We start from the raw sequence: 15,972 nt of genomic DNA on the forward strand, positions 1-15,972 counted from the left end.
TGTCGATAATGTAGAGGCCATCTCGATTTCATGATTCATGCTGATATGATTGCGTGCATTTATCTAACGAGAGATGTGCCGAGCTGAGGGCATTCATCTCAATTACTGATCGACTACCTAATGTCTCGCTTTGGGGGGTGTATTGTTGGCTCGTTAGTCTTTCTTACCACGTGATTTTTAACTTTTTCATGAGGCAAATATTCAGTAGGAGTCAAAAGTTTGATGGCACGCAGCAACTGGGCTGCAGACTTGAAATTGATATCGGACTCTTTGTGTACTAACTCATAACTATCACGATCAAATTGTCCTCGAAGCCAATTAAAAGCAAGGGGCAGCTAATATGTCGCTGAAAAAAGGGAGATTAGGTAGAAAGCTCTCTGCTCTCGTGCAGATTATTTAACATCACGAACCGGCCACGACATTTCCTCGTCCTCTATATAAACCGTCGGTGGCTCGCGTTGCTGGACAGTGCTCTCTCTCTCTCTCTCTCTCTCTCTCTCTCTCCCCTCACTCCCTCCTCGAGATGGACAAGAAACCGTGCTACCGCACGCAGGATCCTCAAGTGAGAAAAGGACCATGGACTCTTGAAGAGGATCTGATTCTGATGGACTACATAGCCAACCATGGCGAAGGTGTATGGAACTCTCTAGCTAAAGCTGCTGGTAATAGTCTTAAAACTTGTTTCTTATTTACTGCCGGCATTTCGCATCATCACCGTATTCATGTTTCTCTTTCTTCAGACCCTTTTCTCGTGTCGTTTTTTGTGATCTTACATATCGATCATGTTAGGTCTTCAACGCACCGGAAAGAGCTGCCGGCTGCGATGGTTGAATTACCTCCGACCCGACGTCCGGAGAGGTAATATCACTCCCGAAGAACAGCTCTTGATCATACACCTGCAATCCATGTGGGGAAACAGGTGACTCCGCATACTCTTTCATAAAATGTTTCTTTGTTTTCAGCTTACCTTTCTATATCGGAGAACACGAAGGCATCGAGGGCATGTGTAATTGATGATTCCGTAACTCTTTACATCAAATTCAACTGCGAAAGTATCTCCTAATTATCAGATCGCTTGACTTTCTGACGATGGCGCATGGGAAGAACATCCAAAACTACAACGCGAAGATGAGAATACAGCAAAAGTATCTATGGGCCATCGAACATGTGACTTAGGCACTTATCTAGACAGGCCTATCTTTTATGCTGGGCAATATATAGCAAAATCCATCCTCTCCTTGTTTCTTACCATACTTTTGGGTACCCCACGTCTGAAATTATATCGAAAGACCTCATGAAAAAGACACGTCCATTCGGGGAAAGAGAATCGTAGGAGATTTGCTTGGTAGGGGCCTCATGCAGTTCAATTACAACACACGGGGGGAATTACGGACGTTATTGATTGATAGGCCACTGTCTAAGCCATGACTTAAACCTTCAAAATAAACGACTCTGCGCGCTCGACTTCCATGCGTCGATGTGAATATCTCGCGTTCAGTTCAGCTCACATCCTCCTCTTTCTCGTTTATGCGGTCTCTTCTTTATGATGCCGTGCCAAGGGGCCACGTATATTAAGATTTCTATTTAAGGCCTTCTATCGTCAAAATTGGCTTTTGCACCCGTACGTCTCTTTCTCTTTGAAAATCGGCTTTTGCACCAATAACTCAAAAGTGTCCTCTTTCTCTTTCAATTTTCCCTCTCTATAGCTTCGAAATTCCTCACGCAGAGTTATTGCTACAACTTGGCAGATGTAAAAGGTTTGAAGGTGTGCGTAAAAGAGTTTCAATTAGATTTTCATCGAGCGGTGACGCGTGCGGTTTTTTTTGTTTTTGTAAATAACGACCGTTTTTTTTACCACTTTTCAGGTGGTCCGAAATCGCGAAGCATTTGCCGGGGAGGACCGACAATGAAATAAAGAACTACTGGAGGACCAAGATCCAAAAGCACATAATCAAGCAATCGGAAACTGAGATCAACGATCTCACTATTCCTCCATCATCCGCAAACGCATGCACAGATCATCGCGGGGTCTCGGCCGCAAATACAATCGAGATCGCCTGTTCTCCACCGTCGGATCAAGGCGGCTCCGGCGAGACTATGCTCTCGGCCCTTCCTCCTGCCCAAGAACTGAACGACAGCGCTTGCTGGTGCGTGGAGGATCTCTGGCCCATACAGTCACTAATTAGCGGTATGGGTGATGATGCCCAATACTATTCCGTTTAGGCCTTAATTAGATTATAGATCATGACCTGATGAACAAAACAAAAGCAATTAGAAGACCCAAAGGGCTCATTTATTGGGTCTTTATGTTGAAGCTAGCTAGGTAGATCTTGTATGTATAGAGAAAAGGCCACAACATATCATATTTCCTATGTGATGTGCTGTATACACTACCATAGCTTTGTGCTAGGTATATTAGCTAGCTTGTAGCAGTGGCAACATATCTATCGAAATAAGAACTTAGATAATACAGCTTTTGGTTATTTTATCTGTAGAACCAGGTGCCTGAACATTGAACTTGATTAATTCTCACGTGAACATACGTTCGGCTTCGCATGTGTCGTATTTGAGGACAATCATTTTATTCGGAAATCGAACCGAGCCGGCCTAGACTAACCAGTTCAAGATTGGATATAGGAACCTAGAACAAACCCAAGACCATTTCAATTCCCGATTCCACATCAGTTCTACTCAGAATTGTCAATTCTATTCTCGACGAAGCCTCTTTTAGAATTTAATATATATATATATATAATACTTTGCACCAATTAAGAATCGACCCACGATTTTCAACATAAACAAACAGTAACAAAAACGCTTGACCAGCAAATGGTTTTGCACTGAATTCGGGCAGTATTTACACGTAAGAATTTCTTGGTTTATCTAAAACGTTAAATGAGCGAGTTCCTAGATAAAATCGAAAACTGGACTAAAATCTGCCGGTTTAAGAACCACCTGTTCTAGATTTGATTGGTTTGATTCCCGGTTCAGATTTACAAGATAATTTTTCATAAGGGTGAGGGGTTCCATATTCCCTATAAGTTATATTTGAACTTAGAATCTACATATTCAAACGTGTTTCTCAATTTTTTGAACCCAAAACATATCATGCATACTTTAGAACTTAGAACATACTCTATCACAAATTCTAGGGTCTACTCAGGTTCCATGAGAAAAGTAAATTTATTTATATTGTTATTAATCCAGTCATAAATATTTTCGCATTGATACCGATTTAGCTCTAAAACTTTTTGTATTGGTACAAATTCAATTTATCTAGTATTGTCAATCGTTGATGTGTATGTTAGTCATCTTACGTGGCATGATCATGAGTGGTGCGAATCGACATTTTTAAATAAATTTTTCTATAACTTTTCAATTTATTTTTTTTTAAATTTCCTTTCCTTTTTTTTTTCCTATTCCTTTTTCTTTGGCCTGTGGTCGCATACATAATTGTGTCCTTACTTTAATCAACGCAACAAGTGTATGATAGTTAGTGGAACCAAGACCAGGTAGCTCTAGACACTTGGAGACCATACGCATGTTTCGTGTCTCTATTATTAATCCTCCTGCACCAATGGTTTCGAGGAGCATTTGTTGGATCGACTTCGAAGATGCCGGCGCCCCCAAGAAAAGCTCAAATGTCTTGTAGCCGAATCTGTCATGCTTCTGCTCGCGGATTGCGACCACATTTCCCTTTTTGTTCGTGAATACCCGCAGATGTCTTGCATTGGAGCACGTGGAGGAAAACCAGATAAAGAAGAGAAGAAAACGAACACGTCCATTTGAGCCGCTCGTATCTCCTGCCTTCCTCCACGTATTTCATTTCGGTCACATGTTTTAGATGCGATGAAATTGAGTCCGAAGCATGTGGGAGAGAAGCTGTCGTCGTGAATGGATAAGGAAAGAACACGTGACGGCGGCGCGGCCATGAAGGCATTTAAAACGTGAATTCCGTGCTTGTGGATGACTTTGATCTTTAGCTATATGCCTACTGCATGATCTCAGCTCAGTCACTTGAAACTTAAGTAGTCAGCATATCTTTTAAGGAATCTCTTTGGGGTCGGTCCAAATCTGTCCGTATCTCGCTTTATTAGCTATACCAATTTCCAAACGCATATGGTTTTAGAACTAAATCGTACGAAATGGAAACATTTACAAGTAAAGTCGCGGATCCTTGAACCATAGAAGTTGCGAGAGAGGCTACAGAATTTTCTTAAAATTTGTGTTACAAAATGATGTGATGGGTCTTGATCGAATGGGCAACGAGACTATTTCACATTTCGGTTTTGGCTCATATATACTCTTGATGCAGTCTCAACAGACCAAGCGGTAATTGTCTTTTAGCGCAACGTACTAATTAAACGAGAGACGGGACCATGATTGTCAAGATGTGGCTTAGAGAATGAGGTTTGGTTTTTACCTTTTCAGCCATAAGTAGACCTGTTAAAATGGATTATTGACTCATTTCATAACCTATGAGGGTATTAAATGGATTAGTTATTTAAATAATGGGTTGTAAAAGAGTTTTAAACATAATATGGATGTCAAATAGGTCATGAATGAGTTTATTTCTATAATTCTTTTTTCATTCTTTTTCGTTCTCACTTGATCCCGTCCTAGGGCAATGGAACGACACATCACAAGTCATGGAAAGCACGCAGGACAATCATACTAAGGGGGCTCCATATCGAGAGCGTGCGGAGCTGGCTCAGTTTCGAGCCTCGGGTCGATCTACGTGTCTGTTGTAAACCGAGGAGGGGGTAGGGATCGATGTCCTCCTTCGTTGATGGTCTTTACTCCGGTCCATATAAGTCGCACCGGATTGTGTGCTCACGTTTGGAAATAGCATCTTTCGTAGACAACGTAGGAGGGAAGCCCAGTTTGTCGGACGGCCCCCTCCGCGCCTGGAGTCGAGGTGCGTTCCCGAATTATCGGGCCCCCAGAACAGACGACCTTAACAACAGCAGCCCAACGCTTCAAAGTCATGCGGGGTGTGATTATGGCTCACGAGCCCCAAAAGGGCTGAACCTTTCTTTTGACTGATTTAGGGTGGGAGGTCAACGCAATAGTTGACCTAACTTCCCAAGTTCTTTATTTTTTTTATTTTTTGGGTCTAATTCCTTCTGTAATTGGAGTGGGTTTTTAGTAAAGTCGTGGGAAGAGATCATGGTCAAAGTTTTTGTGAAGCGAACGTTGTATAGGTTATATAAAAAAATGGGAAATAAAGCAATCAATAAGGGCATTTGGTCTAGTGGTATGATTCTCGCTTTGGGTGCGAGAGGTCCCGAGTTCGATTCTCGGAATGCCCCCACTCCTCCCCGCCTTCCTTCTTTTTCCCTTTTTTCGTTCTTCACTTTGAAAAGACATCTACATCGAAATTCCCTTTCTACCCTCATCAGTCAGTTGTCCAATTCGAACTTCACCAGGGGCCTTTTCGTCCATTAAGGAACAAAAAGCCGCGCTCTCTTCGCGTTCATCCTCCTTCCGACGACACCACTCTCCCTTATCCTATCTTCTTCTTCTCCTTTCTCTTCTCTTTCTGCTTCAACTCACAACAAAAATGGCGACCCACGCTCTCTCCACGCTCACCGTCCGCTCCTCCGCCGCTCATCCTTCGCCTCTCTCCGCCCCTCACCATCCCCCGCACCCCCTCAAATCCCCACTCCGCTTCCCCTCCACTCCCCCGCCGCCTCCCCCTCCGCGCCCGCCGCCTCCGCCCCCTCGCCGCCGTCGACGCCCCGGAGAAGGTCGCCCAGCTCGGCGACGAGATCGCCGGCCTCACCCTCGCCGAGGCCCGCGCCCTCGTCGACCTCCTCCAGGACCGGCTCGGCGTCTCCGCCGCCGCGTTCGCCCCGGCCGCCGCGGTCGCCGCTGCCCCCGGCGGCGGAGGCGCCGAGGCGGCGGCGGCGGTGGAGGAGAAGACGGAGTTCGACGTGGTGATCGAGGACGTGCCGAGCAGCTCGAGGATCGGGGTGATCAAGGCGGTGAGGGCGCTGACGAGCCTGGCGCTGAAGGAGGCCAAGGAGCTGATAGAAGGGCTGCCCAAGAAGTTCAAGGAGGGCGTGTCCAAGGACGAGGCCGAGGAGGCCAAGAAGCAGCTCGAAGCAGCTGGTGCCAAGGTTGCCATTGTCTGATTTTTCCTTCTTTCTTTCTTTTTTTTTTTTCCTTGAAAAGGAATTTTTGTTCTGTTTCTTGTTAACGATATGTGAATTTTACGAAGACGATTGCGCTTGTCCAAAGTTCATCTGTTTTGAGGATCGATGCTTATGAAATCATCATGCAATGGTGATGTTCTTGTGGAATCGAGATTCGGCTTCGAAATAATGCTCGAGCTCCTTCGATGTGAATCGGTGGCCTGGATACAAGATGAGTTGTCTGCGTTGAGGTTATGCTCGAACTCGACTCCCTTGAAAGCTAGTTATCTGGCAAATTAAGTTCTTGCTAAATTGAATTTTGTGTTTCGGTGCTTAATTGAAGTCGTTGAATCTAAGTTGTTGCTCACTCGAGTTCTTTTAAGACTTGTTTGTTTTGCATAAAATGATTGATTTAGAAATCATTTTCCAAAATAAATAATGGCTCATATTGCTTGAAATAATTAGTTAGTAGAAAATATTTTCATTATAAAGATATTTTTCGTTTGTTTATCATTTGCGAGTAATATGGATGATCATTTTCAAGAAAATGTTAAATAAATCATTCATTTCTCATGAAATATTTGAAGTTTTAATTTAAGTTGTTGAATTTAGCTACCATGAGATTTGAGTAAGTTCGACTCTTGACCAGCTTAAATGATCACTAGCTAGTGAATAATCATGGAAATTGACTTAAGATTTCATTTTTCGAAAAAATAATAAAAAATATTTATCTAAAAATAATAGTTTGTATCGTTTGAAGTAGTTAATTAATAAAAATATTTTCATTATCAATAATAATTTATGTACAAATAATTTTTATCGATAATAAAAAAATATTTCGCTTACTCATTCATTTTTATAAATGATATAAATAATTATTTTTGAATTAATCATTTTTGTTAAATAAATGAATTATTTATAATAAAGAGAGGGGGGGAGGGGGAGTTTTATCTAATGAAATGGGACGTCCGAGGACCGTTAGTTTTAGATTTTCCAAGTAAAATAGGACAACGCTGGTCAAACAAAGGTCTGCGACATTTGGGGGCAAGTTTTGTAATCCAACTCTTTTGTCCTCACCCCTCATCATTGTCCTAACAGCCACTACAGGACAGAAACCTCGAGGCTCTCTCTTCACGAGTCTTACCTTGTCTCTATTCCAGCAAAAACTTTTACTGCACCGGACGCTTGAATCTCGCTTAAACCAAGCATTTTCTCAATAATTGACCATGATTGCCATACTCATTTAGCAATCGATACGCGGCCTTTAACTCACGGATCAAACTCACCTGACATATCTCAAAAGTTCTCCTTAAGGCGACCTTAGTAATATGGCCATCAATCGAATTTGGTGAATTTTTTTTCTTTTTGGATTGAAGACTTTGAAGAAGAATCATCGATAGCATAAGTTCATCTATATACTAGTTTTGAAAAAGAAAAGAAAAAAACGATATCTTGTACTTTCTAGGACGCACGACTTCTTCATCCTTTCATATTAAAGATCGTTTCTTTTCAAGTGAGGACGATAGTACTGCTCGCAAGATGAAAGAAAAAACACTCACAGTGTCACTGCTTAGGCATATCCATCGTGGCCCAAGTTCAATTTCTCCGTCCGCAAGGATCGCACAGTGTCCTCTTCTCGAACAGGGAGCAGCTAAAGACAGTCGGTCAAAGAGGGGCCAAAAACCAAGTACCTTTAAATCTCTGACCAGTGACAGCCCGAGAATTGTTAAGAACATTGCATCATTTCAGCGTACAACAACGTGAAAGAAGAGTCCCCAGTGAGCAAATGATCCAAAAAGGATCACAAACCAATAACGACCGGAAACCTTTCGAGCCCACCAATCCTGGTCTCTCTTCCATCATGGTCGTCATCTTCTTCTTCTTCTTCGGCGGTTTAATGCATGCGCCAGAAAATTCCCCAAACACCAAAGGCGCCATGGATTCTTGGCTTTGCAGTGAAACCAGATATCGTACGCATTGCTCTTCACGTTCTCCCAGTAATAAAAAAGAGAAACAAAGAAATACAAGGTGAAAAAATTCGATGGATGAATCAAAATTCCTTTCAACTGCAACTGCCCTTGCTCTGGAACTGATCCCCGGTGAAGGAAACTCTGCCGAAGCTCAGATGACCCACCTCGTACAAGTCCAGGTCCAGCCACGCCGACCTTCCGGCCTCCACCTCGTCGCCGAAGCCCTCCTCGAACCCGAACCCGTACACCGACTCCCGCATCCCTTCCTCCGCTATCCTCTCCCTCTCGCTCGACCCTCCTCCCCCTCCCGCCGCTCTCCCGCACTTCCGCTTCTTCTTCTTCGCCTTCGCGGCCGCGCCCTTCCTCCGCGCCAGGCACCTCCGCCCGACCATGTACGGCACCCGGACGAGCGCGAGCGCCAGCAGGTTCACCACCGCGCAGGGGCAGCAGCAGCACACCGCCACGCAGTCCGCGACCACGCCGGCCGTGCACGACCGGCACCGCTCGCCCGAGCACTCGATCGGGTCTCCCCCAGCGGATCCTCCGCCGCCGCCCTCGCCCTCGTCGTCGGCGAACCTGCTCCTCCGGCTGCAACAGCCGCTCTTCCTCGCCGCCGCGGCAGCCCGGCGCGGTCGCCCGGCGCGTCTCGCTGCCGCCGCCGGTCTTCCATTTCGCCGGCCCGGCTGGATCCGGTCCGACCCGCTTTCTCTCTTTCTCTCTCTTCAATGTCGTCGTCGCGGCGGGAACTCCTGCAATGGAAATCGGCTGAGAAAGAGAGAGAGAGAGACGGGAAGCGTGAATCGCATGTGTAACTGTCTTTGGCAAGCAGTGTACGCATGGGAAAATGGAGTTTTCTTCTTCTTTTTTTCTTAACGTTTTTTTTTTTTTTTTTGGTACTCACGCAATAAATGGCGAGAAACCAACCCCGCGGTCACGCGCCGTGGTAGGCGCGTGACGCAACACGCACGAGTAGAAGTTGCCCGGCGCGTGTACCGAGAGCGGGAGTGAGAGTCGCGGCCCCGATTTTCTCACCCAGTAATTACTAATCGGAAACCGAGCAAACAACAATCACAGCAATATAGCATAAACAATAGGATACCTCGAAGTGAAATATCAATACAAGACCAACGAAGATATAAAGCGATTAATATTATCTAAGAAAGGTAAATCATGTTCTTTCAACTTTGCATGACAAGTTTTAATTGCCAGGTTCCAAATGCGCGAGTTCAGCACCAGAAGTGGAAACTTATTTGCACACCATTGGTTTCAAATTTTGAAATTTGGCATCAGATATACTGAACTGGAAACTAGACCTACTTTTATGGTTGGTTTGGTTTGGTTTAGTTACACTGAATGACGATACCTTAAAGCCGTAAAGAAGGTTTGTGGTTTTTGATGCGATGTCCCAGCGAGTTATGATAATATTTCACTCAAGTTATAATTTATTAGTGCATCGAACATCTAACATATTTTTTCGTCAAGGTAAATATTTTGGGCAATTCCTGAAAAAACGAGGGAGCTTTCTCCTGTTTTTGTGTTTTTTTTTTGGCAGGGGGGGTTTGTTTTGTTGGGGTCAGAGGGAGAGAGCGCACACGAGAGAAAAAGGCCTACACTTGGAAGTGAAAATGCGAGACCGACATAAGGGCAGGGGGAGACAGAGTCAGTAAAACCTGAGCAATGAGTTAATGGCTCACACGCGTGACTTTAATGTTTTTCACCTGAAATTTCGAATCTTTCACTTTTCACGTCCCCTCCTGCCTCAATTCCCACCCATTTTGTCTCGGCATCGAAATTGAGTTTTCACAGAATGGCCCTCTCAAAACTCTTCTTTTCCGATTTCCACCCCACTTTTGCCTTCCCAGCTAAGCTAGCTAGTAATTTTCATTACAGTGACCGGTCGATGTCCTTTTCCGTTCATTCTCCGTGTGATTGATGGCTGCATGTACATCGAATCCAAATCGAATTTGGGATCATGTGGCGAACCACTTCCCCACCCCCCTTGATGTTTTTATGCTCCCTCGTAGAGGTGAGTGCAATAAATGAGATAATAACGTGTGCTATTTTTATTTATTGTGTGATGAACAAAGAGATATTATAAGCATTTTGTAGTTGTGTGGTCGTTTTCGTGAGACCATTCTACTCCGACATATATAGATAAGGAAACTAACCGATCACGTGAAGAAGCTATCGGAGCGAAAGCAAGAGAAACCCACAATGCACAAAGCATCGATTTCTCAATAGAGTACTCAATTGAAAGATTGAATCGAGTTCTTTTTTTTTTTTTTTTGTCAATATGAAGATATATATGCTGAATCGACAAAGGGCCTAGTCCCTTTGACCGGACAAAAGGGGGTTGGAGAAGATGATGTGTTCACATGGGGATCAGATGGTACAACTAGCCGAGTACTAATGTCCCCAGCTAAGATCGGGGCTTATGTCCCCCTAGCCCTTAAATTAAAATTGTAAATACGACCCTTAACCCACATTATTCTATCTAATAAACTAAACTACCATATCCTATATTATTCTTCAAAACCTATTCCCTGGACCAGGAGCTTAGTTTAATTCAGGAAATTTTAATACCTAAAGCATAATCAATCTCTCTCTGTGGGCAGGCCCAATTAGAAGAAAGGCGGCACGGAGACGGGCCCACCATGAAAAGCCGCTGTCGGGCCAGAGCATTTCATTAGCCCACATGGAATCGATCCCTCACCAAACTCGGATAATCTTATTCGAGTCGTTTTGTATGGAAGTCGTTCTTGATCGCTCGCTGGTTCGGCAGACGAGCGAGGCCGCGCGACCATCGCGCCGGCCGGCGAGGATTCGCCGGGATGCCAAAGCGGCCCCCTGAACGACTTCCCTTTTCGAGGAAAGGGGAAACGAGATCCTGTGCAATCAATACGAGCATTTTACCGGGCTATTGCCTCGTGGGTTACGGGTGCCCTTACAGCGAAAGATCGCTTCGATACGTGAAGCGATTCCTCATTTGAATGGGCCCACAGGGGGGCCCCAGATGTTGCTACAGGAGACGCCTAAAGTGGGATGAACGGTGATTTACATCCCGTGCGGTGATGATGGTGCCTATGCTCGAAGCCTTCGACATGCAGTTCGATAGCCAATATGTTGATCGCGGGTTCCGAAGGAAGAGGATACGATGAAATGAATCGAAATGCATTTGGTGCTGACTCTTTTACAGGTGGAAAGAGACCCAGTGCAGAGAAAGGAATGACCTTGGGAGCGAGCGAGCGAATGAAATCGGACGTACCTTGGAGACAGACAGAGAGACGACTGGATGCGAGCGATGAATGCAAAGTCTCGTCTCCCGAGGAAGCAAAAGAAGGCGCTTCCAATCCGCGTCTGCTCCGGCGATGCTTGGACAAGAAACCTCCGGTTTTTACAGTGAACTGTACAGTGTGCGCTGAAGTGTATATACGATGTGGGGAGGAGCGAGAAAGCGAGAGAGACAGAGAGATCTCTGTTCGCAGAAAACGAAGACGATGCTAATGGTCGATCTGATCTGAGCAAAGCGAAACGATGCTATTTCTAATACCACTCCTCCTCACCCTTCTCTCTCTCTCTCTCTCTATGCGACTGAATAAATTATGATTCAAGAACCAAGACCAAAAGGAAGAACCCCACGCATATGATGTCAGGGGGAGCATCTTCATCTCGGAACAATGAATATTATAATGAATATCATGAGAGTCAGAGGGTGGTCTAAGCTTTTTTTTTTTATCGCCCTTTTGCTGAGTCCCGATGACAGCGAATATAGGAAATATGTTTTCTCCTTCTCCTTCTCCTTCTTCTTCGACGGGAGCTGCTCCTCCCATCACCGCCGCATCCGCCTCGCACGTGAGAGGCGGAAAGCACGCGCCACCACTTTTCGTTCTTCACTGCCGTTGCTTGAAAAACAAGGTTTTGGGCGGGTGCCGAAAGCGCCGCTGCTCTGCTCTGCTCTGCTCGTGCTGCCGCTGCGATTTGTTTTCTATTTGATGGCTCCTTGAAGTGGTAAAACTGTACCTTTTTTTTGCTATTGAAATGTGCTTCAGTCTCTGAGAAAGGATTCGGTTTGTCAAACACGTGGGTCGAGTCGGAAATTCCGACCCAGTAAAAATTTGGGGACACATGCTGGACCTCGACCCGAGACCCATTTTAAGCAATTTATGTTCTTAAATTGTGATTTTTGAAGAGCGAACTAGCTTATCGAGTTAATGAGAGAAATCGGATTATGGATAAAGGCATTAAGATGATAGTATAAGTCCGGTCAGGACCGCTCATGAAACGGGTTTCGATTAAGTATAGACAGATTTCAAGTTATCCATAAATTATTTAAATATGTTTCAAATTTCTTGATCAATTGCATTCAAATTTGAGACATTAATCATATTGTTCAAAGGCATATAATGCGATCTTTGATTAATACAGTATCATTAACTCATATAATATTCCTAAATCAAAGTCTAAGTGAAAAGTTCTCTACACTAGCAGAAAAATCAGCTCAAAACAGTCAAAAAGGCTTCATTATCCTCCACGCTTCATTGTTTCATTTTCGCATCCATGTCTCATCCCCTCTTCCTCGTGGAGATAAATAAGCAAACACTAGCTGAACCAACAAGAGTGACCCTTGAATCCAAGTGTAACAATCGTGGGCTACAGTCTTGAGGTTTCCCATACACTAAGGACAATGTTCAATCTAAGAAGACCGAAATAGTCTCCTAAGATTTCTAGTAGATTTCTAGGGACGGGAAATATGATAAATGTATCGAGTTCTATAGTATTTCGGCATATATGTTGATAGTCAGTAGACAGTGAGATGTGATCTCCACATTTAGTTTAAAATGTGATTTATAGTTGCGATGAGAGAGATTCTTATATAAATGGAAATGTTCTTTTCCTTATTTGCATCTATCTAAATTCTCGATAAATCATATGTATTTTCTCTTAAACCTTTTTTCTCTAGCTTGACCTAAGTTGCTGCATGATTCTAATCCCAAATAATTAGATGAAGACAAATGTCTACGGCTGCACAACCATTGATTTCTTCAAATTTCTATGGCGAAGGAGTCTTGCTTTTTCTCCTTCAACCCAACCACCAAGTAGTCTGTTCATTCACAAATTTTTTAAGCACTAGAAAGCATTGTCTCCTAAAGTTTTTCTCTTTATACACTTTCTTTTTCGTTCCAAATAAACGAGCAATTATCTTAGGAAAATGCTTAAAATCTAAGTCACCACATGATTTTGATCCAAACAATTGATTTGTGATACAAGTCTACAGCAACAGAACCATTGATTTCTTTGAATTTCTATGGTGAATGAGTCTCTGCTCTATTCCCAACTTTAAAACCACCAACTTGTCTCTTCATTTGCAAATTTTGAGAAAAAATTCCAGCCCAGCCAATCCGTCTTCAACAACGACATGCCCAATTTTGAGCGCTTGAAACAGTGCAATCCTAGGCTTTGGCCGCGCTTCTCTTCACTTCTTCGATAATCCCACAAGTCGAAGTTGCTGATGCTCCGAGTCTGCCACTATAATCCAAGCACAACCCACAAAACCAAGCCCCTCGGATTCTTTGTTGTTTGCACAAAACCTGCCCCCGCTAGCACGCGGTGAAGATGGGGAAAGTGGAGAGAGTGAGGTTTTGCAAGGATGGACTTGCCCTTAGCTCATCGCCATCGACAGTTGATGGACCACCGTGATTATCTCAACGACCCATACCTCATTGCGATCTCTCGAATCATAGAGAGAAGAGAGGAGGAATGAATCAGACCTACTTTCTTAATTTGGCTTGAAAGTAGTTTGTTACTTAGCCCGCTAGGACCCATGTTTTTCTTGCCTTTTTTTTAATCCATTTTGACTCATATTAAGTTTAAGCTGACTAATATCCAAAAATATAATATGGGTTTGTGATTTATTTTGACAATCCTAAAAATAGAGGTGTCAAATGGATCCAAAACTCATTCTTTAACTCATTTATCAGGTTATAATTGGGTCGGCTAAAATGTTAGAAATAAGTTAAAATGGATCAGAAAAATAAATGGCTAAGTATAAATGCGTCTAAATGGGTTGGGAACAAACCCATCTCCACCCCTTCTTCATTGCAACATATTGTTAAAAACTGGCGCCTCATCCTCCTCTCCTCAGGATTGAGCTTTGCCAATTGTAGTTGCAGCGCTATATGACGAGTTATGCTGAAGACGATCGAAATTTCACAAGGCCGAACTTTTCTCATGAGAAATCGCAATATGGGTGATTGGATTTTGTAAGATAATTGATCGATTATTATGAATCTGGAGAAGAAAACGATGGAACCTTTGAAGAGCTATGTGGAAATCGGAGCTTCTTTTCTTTTCCCACCTTCCCGATTCCCTTGCTCTAGCGAGGCTTCAAGGGGCAAAGAGGAGATTGATGGTGTTGACGGTGCCATTGGAGGTGCGGTGGCGGAGAGGTTTTGAAAGATGGCAGCGGAAATTGAGAGACGGAGGCAAGGAGCCGGTGAGGATGATGATATACCAAATGGTTCCACGCTTGCCAGGATGCGCAGGACTCCATAGATCTATCCGGAAGCCAGCGAAGAATCAGAGGGAGATAGAGAGGTGCTATGTGGATGGAGATGACGTTTTTGATTTGGAGAAGATGAAACCCCACTTAGGCCTAGGATGAGGTCAAACGAGCTTTCAATTGGCTTTGAATTTGGGAAGAGAGGAGAGGGAGAAAATGGAGACACGATATTCACAATTTATTCGGCTCAAGGTGTTGCTTTTAATTTTATTCAATCATTTTTAAAGTTCATTTTTTCATCATCCAAACGTTATTCACAATATTTGGGATTTTGGGCCAGGACCTAGAGTCTCGAGCCCAATTTTGATGAATCTAGGCTCGTGATCTGGGGACTAGGTTCTAATCTCAATGGACCCGGGCTCGAGTGTTAAGGACTTGGACATAGGCACTGAGGTTCCATGCCCAGCCTCCATGGCCCTGGGCCGAGCTGTCAAGGACTCTAGTAAGGGCATTAGGCTCTTGGGCCCAGGCACAAGTGACTCAAATGAGGGTAATATGAACCCCGGCCCAACCTCAGCCCTAGGCATCAGGGAGCCAAAGCAACAGAGTCTTGATATCCACGTCTGTAGACTGGAGCCGAACTTAATTGACCATTATTCAAAGGCAACAATTCGAATAGAAAAATTGCTAAGAATTGAATTCCAACTAGAGTCAAGTCTGCTATGGGTCGCCAAAATCCTTTTATATAAAAATGGGTCAATTCAGGTCAGATCATTTTCGTCTCATCCCAAACTCGACCTGATCCACCCGTTTGACTAGCCTACCTTAGAAAGTACATTTAAAATAAATAAATAAAATCGGTGAGAAAGGCCAGAGTGTTAGGGTTATATAGACGAAGTCGTAGTCCGACTCTATGCCGGCCCATCCACTGAACGCATGTAGGCGACAATGGGCCCGTGTGAGATTTCGGAGCCTGCGGTTCCAACCCAATAGAGGCCCCAAGTTTCATCTATAAATTGTTGATCCCATCATCGCTTCCAGTAACACAAGTCGCAACAAGAAGCCCTAGGTGCCTGCGTTGGCAGCCGACCCGCCGTCTCCTCCCTCTCCCTTCTCCTGTTTCTGCTGCTTCCTGCATATTTTCCGTTCTTTCTTTCTCTCTTTCGGAGATCGTCGTTGTTTCGTTTCACCAAGCGTCGGTGTTTTTAAGGTTCTGCTCCTTCGTGGGCGGTTCTTGTTTTTCTGGGTCGTGTCGTGGGGGGCGAAGATGATGAGTGCTTTATTCTGACACCTCTTGTATGAGAGGAGCTCCCTAAAATGGAGTTCTTCGCTGAGCACATACAGCAACTCTCTGAGCCCCGACCAA

General features: G+C 44.1%; 3 protein-coding genes and 2 non-coding genes across 5 annotated transcripts; 4 read left to right on the plus strand and 1 right to left on the minus strand.

Annotated features, from left to right (window-relative positions):
• Nucleotides 1-25: 25 nt before the first annotated feature.
• On the plus strand, nt 26-2,483 carry LOC104419249 (MYB-like transcription factor EOBII). The gene is made up of 3 exons (XM_010030857.3): nt 26-662; nt 790-919; nt 1,866-2,483. The coding sequence occupies exons 1-3, from the start codon at nt 524-526 to the stop codon at nt 2,221-2,223; spliced, it is 627 nt and encodes a 208-aa protein (XP_010029159.2). The 5' UTR covers nt 26-523; the 3' UTR covers nt 2,224-2,483.
• A 2,757-nt stretch (nt 2,484-5,240) lies between these two features.
• Nucleotides 5,241-5,312, plus strand: TRNAP-UGG. The gene has a single exon. It is a non-coding gene; the product is annotated as a tRNA-Pro (tRNA).
• Nucleotides 5,313-5,476: 164 nt separating this feature from the next.
• LOC104419250 (50S ribosomal protein L12, chloroplastic-like) lies at nt 5,477-6,327 on the plus strand. Its single transcript, XM_010030858.3, is given in 2 exon segments — nt 5,477-5,671; nt 5,673-6,327. Coding segments are annotated over 2 exon segments (573 nt in total). The 5' UTR covers nt 5,477-5,563; the 3' UTR covers nt 6,138-6,327.
• Nucleotides 6,328-7,534: 1,207 nt separating this feature from the next.
• Nucleotides 7,535-13,828, minus strand: LOC104420635. Its single transcript, XM_039302531.1, has 2 exons — nt 13,824-13,828; nt 7,535-8,827 (listed from the first exon to the last, which is right to left on the minus strand). The coding sequence occupies exons 1-2, from the start codon at nt 13,826-13,828 to the stop codon at nt 8,200-8,202; spliced, it is 633 nt and encodes a 210-aa protein (XP_039158465.1). The 3' UTR covers nt 7,535-8,199.
• A 2,038-nt stretch (nt 13,829-15,866) lies between these two features.
• Nucleotides 15,867-15,964, plus strand: LOC120288653. The gene has a single exon (XR_005546755.1). It is a non-coding gene; the product is annotated as a small nucleolar RNA snoR1 (small nucleolar RNA).
• Nucleotides 15,965-15,972: the final 8 nt, after the last annotated feature.

Source organism: Eucalyptus grandis, chromosome 9 (assembly GCF_016545825.1).
Source record: "Eucalyptus grandis isolate ANBG69807.140 chromosome 9, ASM1654582v1, whole genome shotgun sequence".
NCBI classification, from domain to species: Eukaryota; Viridiplantae; Streptophyta; class Magnoliopsida; order Myrtales; family Myrtaceae; genus Eucalyptus; species Eucalyptus grandis.